Here is a 20,823-nt window from a genome sequence, read left to right as displayed (position 1 = left end):
GCGTGTTTGTGTGTGGACGTGGGGACGAGGCCGGCCCAGCCGACAAGCCTTCAGACCTAGCATGTTCTATGTGGAGACCTGGTCCCTGGAGAGGGGTGCCGCGTCCTCGGACCATCAGTGACGGCTGGGCAGTGTGTCAAGGGCAGTTCCCCAAGCACAGGAAGGCCCCCCTGCAGCTGCGGGGCCTCGCCAGCTGGAAACGTGGGCAGGACCACCTGGCAGAGACCCCAGCACTGTCTGGACAGGAGCCCGGCCAGCGCCAGCATAAGCTGGGGAGGGGCTGGAGCCACCGCGGCCCGGGCCAGCACACACCCCGGGCGCTGGCAGGCACGCGCGGCCCTGGGAACCTGGGACTTGTGGGCAGAAGCACCGGCAGGTGTGCTGGTGGCTGGCTCAGGGTCCTGGTGGGGGCCCACTGAAAGGTGGACCCTCCGAGGAGGCCCCGAGGCCTGGGAGGCTGGGTGGGGGTGGGCTGGGAGCAGCGCGTGCAGGGCGCGTGTCAGGAGGGCCCTGGTGTCTAGGGAGGGAGCGCCAGCCGGCTGTGGGGTGGCGGGGCCTGGATGGGAGCCCCAGGCGCCAGGCAGCGATGAAGAGGGGACAGAGACGGGCTGTCCCAGCTCAGCACAGTCGGCTCTGCTGCAACGCGAGGAACCACCCCTCCCTGTTTTTTATTAAAAGAAATTGAACCAGAAGGTGTGACAGGTGGCAGAGCCGTCGTGCATGAGATGATTGTGTCTCTGGGGCACAGAGAATGTCCCTGCTCTGAACCGCCAGCTAATAACCTTTCCCACCCAAAGACGCCCGCGAGGGCCGCAGGGTTTACTTAACGCTAACGTGGCGTGTGGGGGGAGACCTGGGCCGCGGGCAGCGTTTTTACTCGGAGCCACAGTTTCACGGGAAACAAACGTGCTCCAGCTGCTCCTGGGTGGTGCAGGCGGGGGCTCCCTCCTCCAGCCGGGCCAGGCTGAGCGGGGCCAGCGGGGCTGCCCCCTGCTCGCTGGGCAGCAGATTCTCCTCGCTGAGGGACACAGCCGCAGTGGACAGTGTGGCCTTCAGCCCGGCGGCTCCGATACAGGGCTGGCCCGGCCCCCGCCTTCTCCCAGAGATTCTCAGCGGTCCTCTCTGGGGCCTTCGATGCAGACCCCTCCCGCGAGGCTCCCTCTTAGATCAAGTGGGTCGTGAGCAAAAGCGGGTTCTTCAAAAGTCCTGTGTGGGGCCTCCGAGGTCTGAGTGTCCTCGTCTGAAACGCGGGCACGGGTGGACCAGGGCTCCTGTTTGGAATGAGGTCCCAGCTGGGCAAGGTCACTGGCTACGGGTCCTCCCTGGGCGCTCTGGGACGCTCTGAACAGGAGGGAATGGAGCGAGCCTGCCCCGTCCACAGCTGCGTGCCCCAGCACGCTGCCCGGGCGCCACACTGGGGCCTGAGCTTCGCCATGGTAGCTCATCTCAGCCTGGCAGTGCACTTCACCCTTGCTGGGCCGGAAGCACCCACTGCCTTTAAGCGCCGTGTTACTGATGCCGTCACGTAGGAAGGGGCGCTGCTCGCCGGGCCTGTGTCTGGAGCCAGACGACCCAGCCCTTGGAGACCGAGGTCGGAGTCTCCGCCCGGGGCCTGGCACTCCCTGTGCAGGAGGGGTCAGCACAGGGCCCACCTGGTGAAGACGGGGGACCCGGTCTCCACAGCCTTCACCTCCCACGACGTGAGTCCGGCTCAGGGTCTGGAGAGCTGGTTGCCCCACGGGGTGGCCTCGAGAGAGGGAGCATGTGGCACCGTAGCTGCACCCTCACCCTGCGCCTCGGCCGCGGGGCTGGTGCTTCCTCCTGGTCTGAGACCCCTCGGAGTCCTCGCTCCCCACTTGCTCCCCGCGTTGCACAGGAGTTCTCGACGCACACGGAGGTGGAGAAAGCGGGTAACTCGCAGAAGACCATGCGCACAGCCCCGCGCTGGGCCCTGGCGTACGTTCAACTGCAGGTGCTCTCGGCCTCCGAGACGAACCTTCCAGAAGCCATGCCACCCGCCTTCCCGAGCGTGGCCGCCAGGGACGCACATCCAGCGTCTCACGCGCTGGTCTGTGTGCTTCCAAAAGGGGAGAAGACTTGGAAAAAGCTCAAGCTGCTGCTTAAGAACGTAATTAGCACCGTATTTTAACAGCACTTTGACAATAATTGCTTCCCAGCCGTGCAGACTCCCGGTGTCGGCTGAGTGACGGCAGCCGTGTGCTGGGAACGCGGCCTGCTCCCTCCCGTCTCCTCCGCTCCTGCTTAGACAGCCTGCAGCTGACCTCGCCGAGAGGGCTGGGTTCGCCCAGAAGTGGGGTTGTTTCAGGGGGAAGAGGCGAACTCGGCTCTCCTTCCACGGATGGAGCCATTCGGACTCAGCTTGCTCGGGGCTGGCTCCACGCACAGCCCTCTGGGGACCAGGTGAGCGGCCCCCACCTCCCGCAGAGGGGCCTGAACGCTGCAGGGGCCTCGGGCTCAAGGTCAGCCGGACCCCCACCTGCACGCCTTGTCTGCGGCCTCTGCCTTCTGAGACACCAGGAATGAGACCAGCGGTCACATCCTTTCCCTTCGCTTCCTGGTGGGGGGGCAGTCCCTTGGGACGGCACCGTCCACCTTTAAGACCAAGACGGGTGACTGATGCGTCCTGTGAGCTGTTCCTCGCACCCCGAGCCCAGTCCTGGGCTCAGGGCAGCCCAGGCAGACGGGGCCGGGCTTCCCGCCAGGGAGGGGACGTGTGGGAGGAGGCGGCGCACCCCAGGCCGCGCAGGAGGGGCTTATCAGTTCGGGTCTGCACTCCAGACGCCTGTGCCTCCCTTCAGCGGCTGGACCACCCAGAGCTGCGGGGGAGGCCCCTTTACCGTCTCCCAGTTAGCTTCTTGCCTGTCGGCGTGTCTTCCAGGTACGTTTATCAGAATGGGAAGCACCTGGGAACCCTGACAAAGCTGCCTCTGGTGAGAGGGGGCAAGGGCTGGGGAGAAAGGGCCCTTAGAGCCCCACGCCCACCTCACCCTCCTGGACGCTCTGTTTCTCTGATGGCCCCGGGAGTGCAGGACAACAGAGCCGCCCCCAGCCCAGGGCCACCCCAACCCCGGCGCCCTCCCCGCACAGGCACCGGTCGGTGGGCTGCGGGCTCTGACCCCTGCCCGCCCCAGCAAGGGCCCGGCCCCGGTCCTACTCACGCCAGTCTGGCCCCGCAGTTTTCTCCCTCGATGTCGCCTCCAGCCACGTTTTCGGTGTTGACCGACTCGGTCTCACTGGTGGGCATGCTCACTGCAGGGTCAGCCGAAGGACGCCGGGCGGGGTGTGGCGGGGAAAGGGAGAGAAGGGTTAGTCTGTGAGCCACCGCCCGGTCTGCGCAGCCGGGAGGGGGCGGGCGGGGTGCCGCGGGGTGTGAGGCCCTGGAAGCGCCCGGCCGGGGTCTGATGTCCTGGGCTGGCCGCCTGCTGCTTGTCGGGGGTGACTTCTGCTTCCAGGGACGCTCTCAGGGGGACTGTGGGGGGACACTAGGTGGTACGATCGTTCACTCAGGGGAGACCCTGGGCACCACTGACCCCCACCCTGCCCTCGATGCCGCACCCTCGCAGAAGCTGTGCACGCCCTTCTATTTGTGCCCACTCCTCGCCATAAAAACGAGGTTTCATGAAAACATTTTAGTTTTCTTATTTCTTTCCACCCACCAGTCCTCAGGGGCATCCTCCCCACCCTTAGGGTCCAGCCTGTCTGCAGAAAGGGCGCTCTGCCACGGGTGTGAACTACGAGGTGGACCGGGAGGACCGGCCCTGGTCCTGACTCCCGAGTCCCACACGCCGGGTCCGGGGTCAGCTACCTCCTGAAGGGAGCATCACGTCCAGGACGCGAGCCGGCTCCGCAGACACAGGGCAGAGGCGCAGACGTGGGGGAGACGCCAAACTTCGTTCAAGTGTGGCCTGAAGACAGCCGGCAAGAGCGCCCCGTCCGCGTCCCGGGGGGACCTCAAGGGGCCGACGCGGGACCCAACCCCCACCCGAGCCCCGACAGCGGCCGCCCCGCAGGCCCAGGCCCCCCAGGGCACAGGGCTGAGCTCCCAGAGCGGCAGCCGTTTTCTCACTTGGAACCCAGTTTGGTGGCTCAGAAAAAGCCACTTCTTTCACGATTATTTTTACTCCAAATAAAAGTTTAGCCCCAAAGAACCCTCCCTCTTCCTTTCACCTCTATGACCCTTACTCAATACGACGCAACCTCCTTATTTCCCAGCCTTGTTCCTTAGAACGGCCGTCGCAGCCTCGGTCCTGGGTCAGCTCTGCTTGAAGCAAGGTCAGGGGCCCTCAGCCCTCAGAACCTGCAACTAGCGAGGTGTGGCGTCTAGGGACGTGGCACCAGGGACAAGCCCCCCGGGGCCGCCGCCGTCCGGAAGGGGCTGGTTACGTGGGTAACAGCCGTAGGCGCCGCGTTGCCGGACGTGGGTTTTCCCCGGCTTTTTCCCGATTGGATGCCGTCAGGACAGGCAGGTGGGGTGCCCCGCTCAGAGGCGAGGGGACACGGGAAAGCCCACGACCTAGCACACGTCTGACTCGTGTGTCCACATGACTCCCTCCCACGAAGTCGGGCAAAAGCAACTCCAGACGAAGCTTCATGCGCCCAGCCCCACCCGGCCCCCTCTGGTCACAGGACAGGGAAGTGAGGTCCAGGTGCCCGGGCGACACAGGGACTCGGGGCTGGGGCTGGAGCGCAAGGGTCACGACCGCTCCCCGGGCCTGGGACCCAGAGGTCGCCTTGGAGTCCTCTTGGAGACTGGGAGTCCAGGTCGGCCCCGGGTGGGATTACTGAGGCTGGACCCCATTCTGGGGGAGGCGGCCAGCCTGCCTCCCCCACAGGCCACTCAGATGATGGATGGCTTGGAAACTGAGGCGGAAACAGGGCAGAGGACCCGGGGCCCGAGGGCACCTTTCTGCTAAAGACAACCCCTCCTGCCCCGAGGAGCTGCTCCCCTGCAGGCGGGGCCGCGAGTGCAGAGCGTGTGCAGAGCGACGTGGTCCGTCCTGGAAGGATGCTGAGAGGAGGCTGGCTGGCTGACTTTCCACCTTTGCCACCAGGTGTCGGGGCTCAAACGTGGGTCTCTGGGCTGCCCTGCCCCAGGCTTCCGCTGAGCAGATTCCAAAAGAAAATGAGATTTCTGTGAAAGAGTAATTAATAGCTGGAAACATAATTGCATCTTTAGAAATGTCACCGTTGGCTGTGACGAGCAACATTGACTCTATCTTGCCGAGAACGATCACCGCCTCGGATTAACGTCTTCTCTCCCCAGACCGTCTACTCTGGTGGCGATGCGCTTGCTCGGGGCCTAGTAGGACTGGACTTCTGTGTCTCCAGGGAGGTGCGTGGCGGTCACATCGCAGGAGCCGATGCCGTCCCTGCTTGGCTTTGAGAGCAGTCGTGTGGGGCCTGGGTGGCTGGAGGAACCACTTCCACCACGAGATAATCAAACTGGAAATCGCATGAACCACGCTGCGGGGTGCAGAGGGTCCGAGCGGTCATGGAGCCTGGCGACCCCAGAGCATCGGGGCTGGCAAGCCCTCTGAGGGTTTGCTCCACACCTGGAGACCCTCTGTCACTGAAGGTACGGCCCTGCCCTCTGCCTCAGACCTTTCTGTGCGTCCTGGGTGAGTGGGCATGTGAGGGAGTGAGGGACGAAACTGGGGGAGGTGGACGGGCCTGCCAGGTGGGACGGCTTCACACTCATCCTGGGCGGGGCTCTGTGGGCCCCCCGAGGCCGTCAGTAGGAACGGCCAGCCTCTCCGGAGGTTGCTGAGAGCTGAGCTGGCAGCCTCGTGAGCGGGTCGGAGGGCCCAGCAGTGAGGTCAGTCTCTCACCTCCTCTTGTCGGAGGGGGCTGGGGCATCAGGCCGGACCTCCCGGGCAGCTGCGGGCCATTTCTCCCCCAGCCCGACTCCCCTGGGGCCCAGCGGGTGGTCCTGGGTCGGCCCCGTGGCGGGACCCCGCTGTCCTTGCCTCTGCCGGCTCTTGGATGGACCTGGAGACGTTATGCTGCCGTTAACTCGGCCGGACGCCCGCTGTGTCACCGTTTTCGCGTGAGTGGTGTAGTTTGAGGTCCCCTCCTGAAAGTACTAATCAGGACCGTTCACAGGCAAAGGGCTCGCCGACTCTAACCCGGGGTCCCCACGCCCGCAGCCGGCTCCGCTCCACCTCTGACGGCTGCACGCGCGCCCTCAGGATTCATCAAGAGACAACAAACCAGCATGGGTAAAAAAAAAGGCCCGGCTGATCGAAAACCATCGGAAGGTAAATATAAAACAGGATTGAATATTAAGAAGCCCAACAAAGCGGCCTCATTAAAAAGGCCCAGCAGATCTCAACGCGTCGGGGACATAACCATCACCGCTGTAACCCGGGCGGGGGGGGGGGGGCGCCTGCCCCGGTGCAGACGCAGCTCCAAGACGAAGCCCAGATGCCGTGCTCCAGCAGCCGTGAGCACCCCACGCCCGAGCAGAGCTCTCTCCATTGTGACGGCACCACCGCACTGGGCCACCTCGGGGACGCCAGGGGTGCGGGCGCGGGGGAGTCCGGGCCGGTGCACCGGACGAAGGTCTGCACTCGGGCACACGTCAGTCCCCCGCCCTCTCCCACCCGCCCCACCGTCCTGAGGGTGACGGGGCAGCACGGGGTGGGACCATGGTCACAGAGGAGGGGCTGGACACCCTGAGGGAAACCGCTCACTGCGACCTCAGGGGTGAGACCAGATCTTCCAGACGTGGGTGACGGTGGCCATCCTGGGCAGGATTCCTTTGGAAACCCAGTCGTTTCAGGCATGACGCTACTTTAGGTTGGGGACACGTTAGTCTAGATCCCAAGGCCAGGTTTAGCAGAGGCTCAGCCGTGCGGTGTGGCACAAGAGGGACAGAGAATGGCTTGTCCCCAGTGCCTCCGACCCAGGCCCGCCATGTCTCCTGGTCACCCCCTCCTCTCAGGGCTTGGCTCCCCGCCAGACTGCGAATCCTCCCGGGACGCGGAAGGCAGTCGTGTCTATGTGCACAGCGACGGCCACGGCTCGGCTTCCCACCCCTCACCACAGGCCAGCTACTCGTCCACGCAGCTCGCTTGTGTGATCTGACTGAAGCCTCCAAACCACCCCACGAGAGATGATATGTCCCCGTTATGTTTCCAGTTTACAGATCAGGAAACTGAGGCTTAGAGAACGAAGCTGCTTACCAAAAACGAGCAGCTAACACGAGGTGGGATGTGAACCCGCGCAGGTGTCATGCTGGGTCTACCCTCGTGTGAATCGGATGAACCCATGAAGTCCTTTCCTGATCAGGAGAGAGGCCAGGCTCCTGCGGACGTGCTGGGATCCCAGAGAGGAGTGGAGGGCAGACAGTGCAGGTGGGGTCCTGGGAGAGGCCACGGATTTTAGCACCCTGCCCGGGGGACGTGGAGCAGGGGACCAGAAGCCTGGGCTCTGGAGCCAGGTGGCCTGAGTGTGCGTCCCGACTCTGCTGCTTTGGAGCTATGTGACCTGGGAGGTGTGACCCTTCCTCTGTGGCTCAGTTTCCCCCACATTGCAGGGCTAAAAGGGATGGGCCAGATCTTTCTTTTACAGTGGAGAACATATGGCCCAGAGAGGGTCAGTGACTTGCTCAGGGTCACACAGCTAGTCAGCGGTGGAGGTCTGGCCCCCTACCCACCAGCCAGTTCTGCCTCCTTTCCTGACCTGCCCTTCACCCCCATCACCGAGAGGCCAAAAGCCCACCCTTGATGGTCCCAGCTGAGCACAGGCCCAGGGCTCCCTCCCTCTGGTGGGTGCATCACACCGTGCCAGGCCTGTGCTGTGCACGGCGGCCAACAGAGCTCACGATCCACACTCACTTCCTCTCTTTTTCGGCCCCGTCTCCCCTTCACCGTTTTCTGTTGCTCAGGACAATTCTGACCCGGGTCAGACCTCCCCAAGGAGGCCCTGCAGGGGCACAGCACACCCTGGAGGATGCGGGGCCCATGGAGGGGCGTCTTGAGCAGGAGCCGTACCCCTTCCCCAGGCTCTCAGCCTCGCCCCCCTCCAGCAGGAAGGAAATTGCTGCCTTAAATTTCCAGGCTGGCTGCACTCACGGCGTTTATGGGCAGTGAGTCACTTCAGCTCCCCACCGCACAGGGCCTCCTCTGCCCCATAACTTCACGAGCGTGTTCATGGGCAGCTGTCAGAATGTCGATCTGTCTGCCGGCTTCTGCGCCAAGTCCATCAACACTGATCACTCTCCCGGCTCTGCCTGCTGGACGTCCGGGACTCGGGGCCCCGGTCAGGATGTGCACCCCGGGTCTCTTGTCTCACGTCTTCTGTCGAGACATTCCAGCAGCACCGCAGGGTTGCTCCAGAGCCCGTGCCCCTGGCAAAGGCCAGGAGGCTGTGCCCCGTCCTGCGTGGGCCAGCTCCGACAGGACCACGTTCACGGGGGCGGCCCGCAGTCGAGGTCTGGGGTGGGCAAGGGCCGAGCCCACATTCTAGGAAGACGCTGGGGAGGATTCGTTCAGAAGAGGTGGGTCAGGGGACCTTGTCATCATCTTCAAACACGGGAGGAGGGTGCTGCCTACCGAGGTCGTCCTGCAAGGAACAGGCCCCAGAGGAGGAGGAGGGGTGGAGGGCGAAGATTCTGCCCTCACGTAAGGAACCACCCCAGGCCGGCCTGGCTGCCCTCGGAGACAAGGGTGCTCATTGCTGGAGGCCTTCAAGCACTTGTGGGATCAGAGAGCTGATTCCAAAGATTCCTTTCCTGACTGTCCGTGGGGGAGGGGCCCTGGGGCCCTGTTCCCTCAGCACCCCGTTGTGTCTCATCCTCACGGCTGCCCTGCCCGTCAGCCTGTCCCCCAGGCGCCCCCGGCCTGCAATCTGGTCTCACTCTTTCCGGAGCCTCCGTGCCCATTTCCCTCCCATGCCCTTGGGTCAGCCCTGGCCTCTAGGACGGCCCGCGTGGCCAGTCTGGCCTCATGCGCTCCACGGAGGCCCGCCTGGTGCAGGGCCTGCCGGGGGCTGTGAGGTCGGCCCTGCTGGGAGCCCGGCCTCCCCAGGACCCCTGCCCTCCAGTCTGGCCCTCGTGGAGCTCTTCCTCCAGACCCGCAGCTCGGCGTCCAGTTCACACGGTGCTTTTCTGTGTGCTCCACGTGGACCGACCTCCTGAATCTGCACCACCACCCAGGGAGGTGGCCGGGCCCAGTGTGCAGGCCGCCTGCAGGTAAGGCAGCTGCCCTGGGAGGGAGCAGGGCCGGGGGAAGACCAGGGCCCGCACTGTGGCTCTGGAGGGATGGAGAGTGAGGCTCTCCCCGCCCGGCCGCCAGGCCTGCCGCGCACTCCGCTCCCCTGTCCGGTCCTGTCCGGTCCTGTCCGGTCCTGTCCACCGAAGCTTCAGGGGGCAGGGTGCCGTCTGTGGTGCTGTCCGACTCCCGGGGAAACGGCGGGAGCCCGCAGGGTTGGGAGCAGACTTGCACCTTCCGCTGGGGTGAGGGACGGGAGGCGCCCCCCACACACCCGCTGGCCTCGCCTCAGAGCGGGGCGTGTGCACATCCTTGGGGGGCCGGGCAGCCCGCCTCGTCCACTCACAGTCTCCCCAGAGCCGGCCTTCTCGAGGCCCTTCCTCGTCATGGGCTGGCTCGGGGAAGGCCTGCGGCGGGTGACCGAGCAGAGGAGAACCGAACCCAGACCATGCTCACAGGGAGAGCAGGGGGACTGAATGCCGGCTGGTGCCTCTCCGTCCACTGAGCGGCCCTGCCCTCGGTCCTTCCTCTCAGGACTGGGCTGGAATCGAAGGCATCGCCCCCTGACGTCTACTCCCTTTCTCCGGACTCTTGGAACTCTCCTGTAGCCTCTCAGGAGACGTGAGGCTGACTGCTCCTCCTTTAGGAGAGAGAAATGCTTTGAAACCTGGAGAACAGGGGCCACGTGGTCAACAAGCCAGAGGCCCGGAGGCGCCGGCAGGACGCGGATGCCCACGCTCATAAATGACCTCAAAGGGAGGCCGGCCTTGGGGTCAGCTGGGCCTTGCTGCCTGGGGCCCAGCGCTGCCCTGGTCACTGTTCCTGCCTGAGTCCTGGGTCCTGTGAGGCCCATGCTGAGGGCTCAGTGGCCCAGGAAACCCAAATGGAGCTTCCGGTTTCAGGCTGGAGTCCTGGGCGCGGGAGGTGGGACATGAGGCAGGCTTTTCACCGAGGAAGGGGCGTGCTGGCGGTGCGGTCTGCACCCGGAGCAGGTGCAGGTGGGGCTGCACCGTGGCAGGGCCGTGGGCAAATTCAGGCAGCTCCGTTCCTTCTGCAGCTTGCGTTGTAGGAGAAATTCTTCTCTGATGGTTCCCTAAAAAGGTGTGAGGACACGGCGTCCACTTGGTCTGCGGAAGCAGGAAGATTTAGTCCAGCAGCGCCGTAGGAGAGCGAGCATCCTGTCAGAAGGACCCAGCGCAGAGTCGCAGTCTGGGCGGTGAGGAAGGAGCGTTGGGGGAGGGAGGCGGCAGAGGGTGCGCACTGGAGCTGGGGGGTACGCCAGGGGAGGGGAGAGCCTCTGGGGCGGCTTCCTGCGCGGAGCTGCTATGGCTCATGCTTTGAAGGCAGAGATGACGATGTTATCAGGGTGCTGGCTCCGGGAGGGAGCAGGCCATGCTGGGAGAGGCCGCCCAGAGCTCTCACGGAGAGGACACTTCCTCCTTTCGGCCCCCCGCTGCCCAGCCGAGAGGCAGAGAGCCGCTTCCCTCCCTGGCCCAGGCCCCCATCACTCTGGAGCACAGGACTCAAGTAGAAAGACGGGGCGGCGGGGCTCCGGGGCTCCGGGCGGTCAGGTGCTCGGGGGGCTACAGAAAGCCGGGTGGTCTGAGCACCACTTTAACAGGTCAGGGAACTGAGGCCCAGAGGGGACGGGTTTGTACGCGGTCTCTGCGTGCGTCCCCAGACTTCCCTGCCAGGGTCCCCTTCCCCTCCACTCCCTCTTCCTACCACCAGGGACGTCAGGGCACGTCCTCCCTGCCTGACAGAAGAGGGGGTCTTTCGTGGCCGGACGGGCCGGGCGTGGGGCCCGGCGAAGCCCCCTGTTGGCTGTCTGGTCTTGGGGATATTATCTGGACCTCATCTTTCTCATCTAAAAAAAGGGAGAGAACAACGCTAACCCTGGAAGGCTGCGTGAGGGTTAAAGGTAACGGGCGAGAGGAGGGGCTTAGTGGGTGGGCCAGCGCTCGCTCTGCGTGGGGACGCCTGGACACTGCTCGCTTTTACTGGGGATGAGGAAGCAAACACAGGCCCAAGAGAGGCCTCTGGGTCACGTGCTTTGCATCTGAAAGGTCACCAGAGCTCTGACTGAAGACGTATGTGTCCTTGGGCTGGTCCCCGAGGACGCCGCGGTCACCACGGTCCCTAGGGGACCATCAGTTCCAAGGGCTTCATCTCGGTTGTCAGCCCGTTCATGAATACTCCTGAAGTGCCTACTGCGCGCTCACAGTAACCCACCCTGACAGGGCCCGGGCCCTGGGAGAGCTCGACAGCCGTGAGAAGATGCCCAGGGAAGCCTTCAGCTGTGGCTCTCCACAGAAGGGAGATCCAAGCGCGGCTGGGGCCGGGCAGCTCCAACCGGCCTTCAGTGCCCCTCTAACTCTCCCTTCTGACCCTAAACCAGAGCAAGTGCATGCCTGTGTTCGGGCCTCTCACCCTGCCTCTGCCGCCTGGAGCCCGCACCGGGCACCGTGGCGGTCCACTGCGGACCCGGTCAGGGTGCGCTCACGTGGGCGGGGGCCCTGTAAGGATGGCGCCGCCACAGGTGTCTGTCGCTTGTTTAGAAAGAATTTTTGCATCTACGAGCCAGCAGCACTTGGAGAGGGGTCTGAGGGGACTCCATTCCAGCTTGGTTATAATACTCGACAATCGGGTTAGTCTAATCAGAAATGCCATCCCCACCGGTGCCAGAGCGACAGGCCACCTCCACCAGGGGCGAGGCTTCCTGGCCGGAGGAAGTCTTGGTCACCAGCAAGTCCCTTCAGTCTCACTGATCTGATTAAACTCAGCAACGGAAAGAGGAATTTACAAAGTAGATGCTGTTCCCTATTTATTACCAAAATGGTTGCTTTCCACTCCACCCGCGAGATACAGTGGCAACCTCATTAAGTCTCAGCTTGCGATAACATTTACTCCATAAATCTCCATCTCTGCCCGTGGGGGAAGTGAGCCTTACGCCAAAAACCACACAGTGGACGAAATCAAGCCCCCGCCCCTTGAAGGGGGTTGAACTTCTCAAGCCTTAAATGGATTCAGCTTTCCGGCCCTAAAGGAACAGCTGGGAACACCTTCTGGGGACTCTCTTAACCCCGTCCCGACTGCCATGATCAGCTGTTAGCTGGCCTCACTGAGAGAGAAACGAAACAAGGATATTTCCGACGCTCCTCTGGGTGGACTTGAAGGAGAAAGGGGAGGCGGGGTGAGCACGTGAAGAAAAACACCGAGGAACAGTCTGATCTCTCTCTGAAGCCAGACAGAAACGCCGACAGACAAGAAACGGAAGATGAAAAATTGCTCTGTGTGTCTGACTCGCTGGGCACCCTCTGCGGGCACAGAGCTGGCCCTCCCTGGTTTCAGCCTGACACTGGGACGCGGCAGGGCCAGGTCATCTCTTCCCAATGGCAGGATTCCCGACTTCCGGCCGAGACCCCACTTTTCTCCCTTAATTTCTACCCTCTTTCCAACCAATGTTCATTGACTGCCTCTCTGCCAGGCCCTGTGAGAGTGGTGCAATACAAACCCCTCCCTCCCCAGGGTACAGCCCAGCAGCTGGGGAAGATGGATAAATAGATACCACGGATCAGGGACAGAAGCAGCACCGTGCAGGCGTGGAATCGGTATTCTGGGAGCAAACAGGAGGGTGTGAGTAGAGGAGGCGGGCGGGGAGCAGGGAGAGGGGACACGGGGAGGGGCCTGAGGGGGTCTCGCAGCAGCAGCGGTTCTAAGGCAGATGGTGGAGCCAAGCTTCCCGGGGGTGGGTGCAGAGTGGACATAGGTGCCAGGAGGGTCTTTGGAGGAACCAGCTGGCTTCCAGGGCTCAGAGAATCCTGCAGAGGACCCAGTGTGGATTCCAGGAGTCTGGGGACGGCAGGGTTCTAGAATCAACTTAACGCCTCTGGGACCCGACAGGTGGGAAGGAGCCCGGTTTGGTCTAGACTCCCAGGGCTAAAGCGAACGCAGGTCAACCTCGGACTCTAGAAACAAAGCACAGAGAGGAAGGGGTCTTTGTCACTGTCTGTCCGACGACCCCTCCCTTTACAGATGAGGAGACAGGCAAACTGCCAGCCGGTCAGCGAGCAGGGCCTGGAGGTCAAGCAGCCTGCTGCCGGTGGGCTCCCACGAGCTGTCGGCCTCCTGTCGGCAGGGAGGACGGGCTCCCTCCAGCGCCTGCTGCCATGGGCGCAACCCCTCCCAGCCCGGGCAGGACCTGGGAATTAACAGAGTCAGTCCTTTGAGGGGCTGTGGAAATGATACTGAGTGGGAGTGACTTTACACCGCCTAAGGGGCTCCGGAAGAAGCTCTTCAATCCCTGCTGGGGCTTGGGGTCCCCTTGGCGGGAGCCCGGGTCCTCTCCTGCTGGCCAGCAGCTGTCCGTCAGCTCCCCTGTGATGCAGAACGGCTGGGACCCTCCAGCGCTGGCCTTGCTTCTCTCACCAAGAAGAGGCTGTCCCCCCAGGTGACGGCACCGGCCTTTGCTCTGCCTCTGCCGGGCAGGGCGGACGTCAGGCCAGGCTTCTAGTCAGAGCTGGACCCGCTGATGGAAGCAGCGAGCTCCAGCTCCTAGCGTCCCTGCCAAGAAAGGTGCCCTCAGTGTCTCCTTGCCCATGTGCGTGGTGTGGGTGCGTGTGCACGGCGGGGCTCAGTATCTCCTTGCCCGTGTGTACGGTGTGGGTGCGTGTGAGCACAGTATGTGTGAGTGCGCAGTATGTGCATGTGTGTGTGTACGTGGCGTTATTTGCAGAGGATTTTTTTGACATAGTAACTGGCCTGACGTTGGGCACTATGGCCATGTCTCATGAGTCGCTGAAATGACATATTGCTGTTGGACGGGCAGATCTGAAGCCTGGAATTGGGAAGCTAAACAGGCTCCTCCCTCGCAGACAGCCGTCCAGCACGTGATCAGGGCTTCCGGCCTCTTCGGCAAGCTGTGGCCTTTACCTCAGTCCCAGACAGAGGCACAGACAGGCCCCAGGGCACTTCTGATCTCTGTTGAACAGCCTCTGGCCTGAGTTTCTGTTTTCCCTGGCCCTCTGATCTTGGGGTGAGCTGTGCTCCTACACGGGGTGAGCGCTGAAGCCCTCTGACTAGGACTTAGGGGTGTTAGTCAAAACCAGCATCACGCGTGGCAGACCCCTTTTAGAATGTGAATTTAGGGAACATCAAAGAGTCCTCCGTCCAGATGTGTAAAGATACCTTAATATCCTTACTTTTTGTAAGAAAAAAAAACCACCTAGCCCTGAAGAACCTTACCGAAATTCAAATGCAGGGGGAGGTGTAGCTCAGGCGTACAGCACACGCTTAGCATGCACAAGGTCCTGGGTTCAATCCCCAGTACCTCCTCTAAAAATAAATAAATGAATAAACCTAGTTACCTCCCCCCACCAAAAAAACAACCAAATGTATATTTTTGGAAAGGACACCCCTTTAAATGTCTTCATCAAAGCCCCGTCTGGTGAATTTCCCTGCAGGTCTCTTTGCCGGGGGTAATTTGGTCAGTCTGAGGAACTAATATGAATTAAGTCTGAACTGCAAAAATGTACATTTTTAAGAGTAAAGAGCTTCCTCCTTTGTCCTGGGCTCTACCTCCTTCATCCTTGACGGCCCTCGTGGGAGGCTGCCCAGCAGGGACTGAGTTCTGAGCAGAGTCTTCGGTGCAAACACGGTTTTCTTGCTCGTCCTCTCCTGTGGGGAGGGGTATGTCGACGCCACCCCTTGCATGGATCCAAACGAGCTGGGGGCAGGAGGGAAGTTTACGGCCTTTTCTGCGAAGTCCAAGCAGAGGCTTGAAGTCAGGTGTTTGGAAGTGGACAAAACTGCTTGTCCTGCCCTGGGAGGGCCCGCCGGGTTTGGGCCGTGCTGTCTCTGAGCACATTCTGTGATGTGTCCCGAGACAGTGCAGAAGCCGCGCAGATTTCTAGGAGGAAGGGGATGCACACGCCCGAGAGCAGGAAGAAAGCCTGCCCTTGCCCGTCTTACAGGAGACAGCCCGCGCAGTCAGCCCCCCAGCGCTCAGGGAGGGTGGCAGGCCGGGCCGCGGGGTTCTGCACACAGGCTGGGAGGCGCTCAGTGACCCTGGGGTGGCAGGATTCGATGGAGCCATGTGCTTAGCTAAGGAAGGAATGCAGGGCCCGCACAGGGCCACGGCCCGGCTAGGACAGGAGCGGCCCCAACGCGGCAGCCTCCCCTCGCCAGGCCCCTCTTCTCTCGCCTCTGTCCAGCCTAACACTGTCACTGTCCTCCTGTTCTGGGGAGCCCCCCAGCTCCCCAAGGGGCCACCCTGCCCTCGGGAGCCCCATCTGCTGCTGCTGACCCGGCCCCAGTCCTGCCCACTGACCACGAGGCTCAGACGCAAAGCGGCCACAGTGATGACCAGTCCGGGGCTCACGGCAGGTACGATGCTTATTTAAGAGGACGGACTCTTCCCTCCTCTGCGGGAGGGGGAGCCTCCTCTGGGAACAGCGCTGCCACCGCAGAGGCGCAAGGGCGTCCGTCTGGCGCAGGGGCCCTGAGGGACGGGCCGTGCAGCCTGCGTTTGGGGTTTTCTCAGCTCTTCTCTCTCATCAACCACCGGATCATAAGGGCAGGGACTGAATGAGGAGGAGCAGCCGGGATTCTACACGTGTACCTTTTAGGGTAAAGGGACAGCTTGTCGGTGTTTATGGCCCCGGAGGGGAGGCAGCGGGGGCAGAGGGCTCCCGCTGCCGAGCTCCAGGGGGAGTCACTTGGGGGCAGGCTCTGCGCAACCCAAGGTCTGGAGCAGCCGAGGCTGCTTATCCCCCAGACCCCTTTGTGGACGCCGGCCTCAGGGCAGGGCTGTCTTCCCATCCGCTCCCCTGTGCCTCCCCCTTCAGGCCGTGGCAGCCCCCGAGCCCCTGGTCTCTCTGCTTCCAGCACCCTCCACCCCCTTCCTCAACTAACCATCCAGAGAGGGAGCCCTGTGGCCTTCTGACATGAACCTGGCCCTCTGCTCAGATCTCTTCGGTGGCTCCTCTGAACCCACAGGATACAGTCCACGTTTGAGGCCGTTTGGGACCAGGTCTCAGCCTCCCCTGCTGGCTTGACACTCGGCCTCTTCCCTGCACCCTAATCTGCAGTCCCTTCTCCCCACCCACCCCCCTTGCTTGTTCTAACTTCACACCGCAGCTTCTCAGCATCAAGGTCCTCTCTTCTCCTGTGGCCTCAAGAGCTGCTGCCAGTCTGGGCGACAGAGACGAGGGGTGTGTCCCCCTCTTGGCACTTAGACTGTGTCCCCACCCCAGGAGCTCTGGGACAAGAGATCTGGCCAGTGGCAGGCGGACAGGCGAGGTCCACACTCCCTGCCCGGCCTCCCGCCCTCCCGTGGGCCCCCTGCGCCCTCCCCGTCCCTCCTCGGCTGCCCAGATGCAGGGACCTCTGAGGCCCTGGGGGAGGGAACTCCCTCCTGCCAACACCCGGCCCACAGAAAGCCAGGAGCGAGGAGCCTCCTCACCTTGCCGAGCGCTGAGACGTCCTCATTACAACAGTCAGCCCACCTGGCCGACGCGGCCACCCCAGGCAGGTCCCCGAGGCAGGCCCCCCGGGCAGGCCCCCCAGGCAGGCCGTCTACACCCTAAGGAACTGTGTTCTCTGCTCTCTGCTATTCTCCAGGCCCTTGCTCAGACCCTCCGTCCACGGCTGGGACCTGGTCCTCGTGCACCCGTCTCCCTAACTGGCTCTCAGCCACCTGGGGACGCAGGCCGTTGGCCCCTCCTGGTATGCCGGGTGCCCCCGTGTGCTGAACGGATGCACAGGTGTCTCTCAGACGAGCAGGACAGTCTGGCCCGCGTGTCACGCAGAAGGTCCCCCCCAGACCGCGTGAGGCCAGCGATCAGTTTCCGTGCTCTCTCCACGGCCCCCACGCCATGCGCCCGACCGTGCGGGCACAGCCGGGACCGCCCCTCCGCCACCGCAGACGCTGCCCACAGCAGCAAGCAGCTCAGAGGCCGGAGCTGCGACTCTCCCCGACAGGGAACCTGTGACAAGGACTTTTACCTCCCTGTGTGAACGTGGGGGGAGGGGCAGCTGGGTGTGGGCGGCTCCGTCTGGGGGCTGAGCACTGGTTATCAGAGGAAGTGGACTGGAGGGAAATTCAGGGTGACTCATGTCCCCCCACCCCCTCTGCTGAGCGACTCTCCCAGGTGTGTCCGTCTGCAAAGCATTAGGTTAAAATCAAATCCGCGTGTGGACTTTCCAGGAGACCACGGGTAAGACTTGGCAACTGACTGAATGTCCCCTTACACGTCCACCCCTTAGTGAGCCCCCGCCGTCCCCAGGCTGGGACAAAGGTGCCACAAACTCGAGAGGCCGGACGGCAGAGCGGTCGGACTGCGCTCCAGAGGCAGGCGTACTGCCTGCGGGGAGACGCGCGCTGGGTTCTCGTTCAGACCCGATTCCGGCCCGAGTGAGGTACTGCACACGGTACGGGTCCACGGGACTGGCACAGGGGTGGACGTCCCACCAGCCCCAGAGAATCCACGAAACAGCCTCACTGCACGGCCAGGGGCAGCGGCCGGGCCACTCACCTGGAGGTGGGCCTGAGCCCCGACCACTCGGATCACTGGCCCAGGTGAGCTGTTTCCCACCCTGGGGCAAGCTTCCTCCCCTGATCTCTCCGCGATTTTCCAGCCCTGCCGGTTTAGGGCTGGATCAGGACCAGCTGGAGGTGACGGGCGGGGCAGGAGAGGCGCGTGCCGTGACCACGGGCCGGGGTTGGGATGGCCTCTCACACACGACGCCCGGGGGGCAATGCAGGAAGGGGGTCGGGGGAGCAAGGCTCGCTAGTGTCCTCACGCCTCCTGAGCAGATGCCGGCGGGGACTCTGTCTCAGGACCCCGATGTGCGCAGCGGTGACCGCGAGTAAGCCTGGGGAAAACTGCACGGATGGAAGTGTGAAAAACCTCAGATAGCGACGCACGCGCCCCACGCGCACACGGTGCAGATCAGTGATGCTCAGATCGCGCTCTCAAGCCCACGGGCCCCTCGTAACTCACTCTCCCAGCCTCTGCAGGGCGGGGAGCCGCCACCGGCTCTGCTGGTTCAGGACGACTCAGAAGTGGCTCCCGAGAACAGAGCTGAACACGCCGGGTAAACATTTAATCTGCTCTCTCTGTGGAGTCTCAGTCCCCCGCCTGTCTGTCTTTTCCACGCCCATCCGCACAAATGCGTGCCTTAGGGGCTGGGCTGCATCTGAGTGGTCTTCATGACGAGAGACGATTCCCACATGCACAGACACTCGACCCGCACACTTTGACCTTGAGGAGAAAGAAGAGGTTCCCGTTCTTTGAGGAGGGGTCTCTGATGACTGTTCACTGCTGGCTCCCCAGTGCCGGGAACACGCGTGGGGAGCAGACCTCGGTGGTGGATGGGCGGATGGATGGGTGGATGAATGAACTGGAATGTATTTATAAGTATTTTTATATAATGCACTGGCCACCTCACCTCAAACAATGCCCTTCCTGCCTGCCGCCTTCCCACCCTGCTCTTCCCAAGGCTGCAGTGGTGTCGCCTTTCCCTGGGTCCCCTGTAGGTGCGCCCGGCTCCCACCTAATGGGGTGTCACTGAGCTGTTTCCGAGTGGAGCCACCTGTCTCACCGACGCCCGACACGGGAGGCCTTTATGAGGTGCACCATGGGCCACCTGGGATCCTGCCCGGGGCACAGGCAGACGTCGCCAGAGCCACGGTGAAGAATGGTAACCCCCTTTTCCCTAAAAGGCTGCTTAGTCTTGGAGCTGGAGCTGGAGAGAACTGGCAGATACCCTGTGCTGCAGTCTCTCAGCAACTTCAAAGATGAAGACGCTACTTTGATGGAAACACACACAATTTCCAGCAGCATTTCCCCCCTTGTATTTGAAGGCAAACTACGAGATTCTGAAGGTAAGAACGTAGTTTCTGAGCCGCGGGGCTTGCCTTTCCCGCACACCCAGTGGGCTGCAGTTCCCTAAGAATCTAATCACATCAACCCTGAATCTGGCCGGCCTCCCCGCAGACCCCGCCCCTGCACTTGCCTCCCGGCCCCGCTCCCAAGCGGCACACTCGGCTCTCCGCCTGGTTTTAGTTTACTCTCTCTGGCTTCCTTAGACACTCAACCCCTGCTTCCCGCCCCCAGAACTGTCCCACCATCATCTCCCCAGTGGACGAGGCAGGCTGCACTTCGTCCTCCGAGGACCAGGCTGGCTGAGGACAAAGAGCCCACCCAGGCGCCTCTAGCCACAAGGAAAGAGGACACGGGGAGGAACCGAGGCCTCCGGCCGGATCTCATCCGTATTTGGGCTTAGGGACATCCAGTCTGAGACTCGGTCCATTAGGGTAGGTGGCTCCTTATGGGCTTCCTGAAGCTGGACCAGAAGCGGGGGTAGAGGGCCTAGTCCAGGTGATCTGTCCAGCGGCAAAGAGCCCTCCCTCTGGGCAGGGCAGGGAGGCAGCATGCCTATCCTCGGGGTACAGCCAGGCAGCTGTGTCTCTGTGGACAGCCACCACATGCTCACGGCCAGCGGACACGCACATTTCTACTGATACGTAAGAGACACGCTCAGCCCATCAGCTGTGGGCTGGGGCCCTGCCCTGACCAGGGTGCAGGCCAGGGCCGAAATGCCGGCTCCTGGGCGTCAGAGCAGTGCCCCCGCGGCTCCCGGGCCAGCTCGCTGGTTTACACACCTCTCAGCACCGACACCGACCGCCCACCGCCCTTCAGCAGCATAAGAGCACTTCCCAGGGAGGCCCTTGGGGCGCCGCCTCCATCAGAGGCCTCTCTTCCCACCTGCAACGCTCCTCAGCAGAGTGTGACTCCCACCTTAGGCTATTAAACCACGTGGTAGCCAGTCCCCGGTCATGTGTCTTATTTTGTATCTGCGCCCTAAGCAGTTACCCGAAAGGGACTCTCCGGTGGAGGTACTCAGTCCGGGTCTGAGAGGAGGGACGGAGACCCTGCCCTCTGTTAGCACTGACATCTTCTTCCTTCCCCTCCACCTGCTCCTCCCCGACCCTGGGCAGGGCTGGGAAACTCATGAGCAGGGACGCCCGGAGACCGATGGGGCACCGTGTGCACGTGGGGCGTGACGGGTGCCGAGAGGGGAGACCTCACGTTCACACGGACGGATCAGGACACACGTGTGTGCACACGTCCCTTGGCCCTCCCGGCCTCCGTGAGGACATAGCACTGGACACCCATCTTCCTGTCAGCCTCTGGGCCACAGCGGCTGGAGCTCACCCCAGAGCATCTCCGGCTTCCTGCCCTTCCAGCCTGACCTCACGCAGCAAGCGTCTTGGCTATTTAACCTGTTAGGTTCTTTGCCCAGAGACGCCCCATTCAAATGTGCGCCACGCAAGGGGAGGACCCCGCAGGAGGACAGGGTGGTCAGAGTCACAGAGAGGGAAGTTGGAGGAGACAGAGCAGTGAGAGCCACCCCGCGGGCTCTCATGGTCACCCCGCGCCCCCGACACCTGGGGCTCGCAGCGCACAGGGCCCTGGGCCCCCCTCAGTTCCGGACAGCTCTGAAGAGGAGCCCGGGTTCCCAGGGGAGGCCGGTGTGCTGGTCCAGGGCCCACCTCTGAGAACTGCCAGGCTTCCAAACAGGAGCC

At 62.8% G+C, this 20,823-nt stretch overlaps 1 protein-coding gene across 3 annotated transcripts in view; it reads right to left on the bottom strand.

Moving 5' to 3' along the window:
- CACNA1C (calcium voltage-gated channel subunit alpha1 C) overlaps positions 1–20,823 on the bottom strand; it is a 360,468-nt gene that overhangs the window by 87,955 nt on the left and 251,690 nt on the right. For all 3 annotated transcript variants that reach the window (XM_072954550.1, XM_072954552.1, XM_072954551.1), the window contains exon 10: positions 3,180–3,270. In XM_072954550.1, the coding sequence (XP_072810651.1) occupies positions 3,180–3,270 (91 nt within the window). The remainder of the gene's footprint in view (positions 1–3,179; positions 3,271–20,823) is intronic.

The sequence above is a fragment of the Vicugna pacos genome, chromosome 34 (assembly GCF_048564905.1).
Source record: "Vicugna pacos chromosome 34, VicPac4, whole genome shotgun sequence".
Lineage (NCBI taxonomy): Eukaryota > Metazoa > Chordata > Mammalia > Artiodactyla > Camelidae > Vicugna > Vicugna pacos.
The sequence above is the reverse complement of the archived record's forward strand: the minus strand, read 5'-3'. Positions and strand labels throughout refer to the sequence as shown.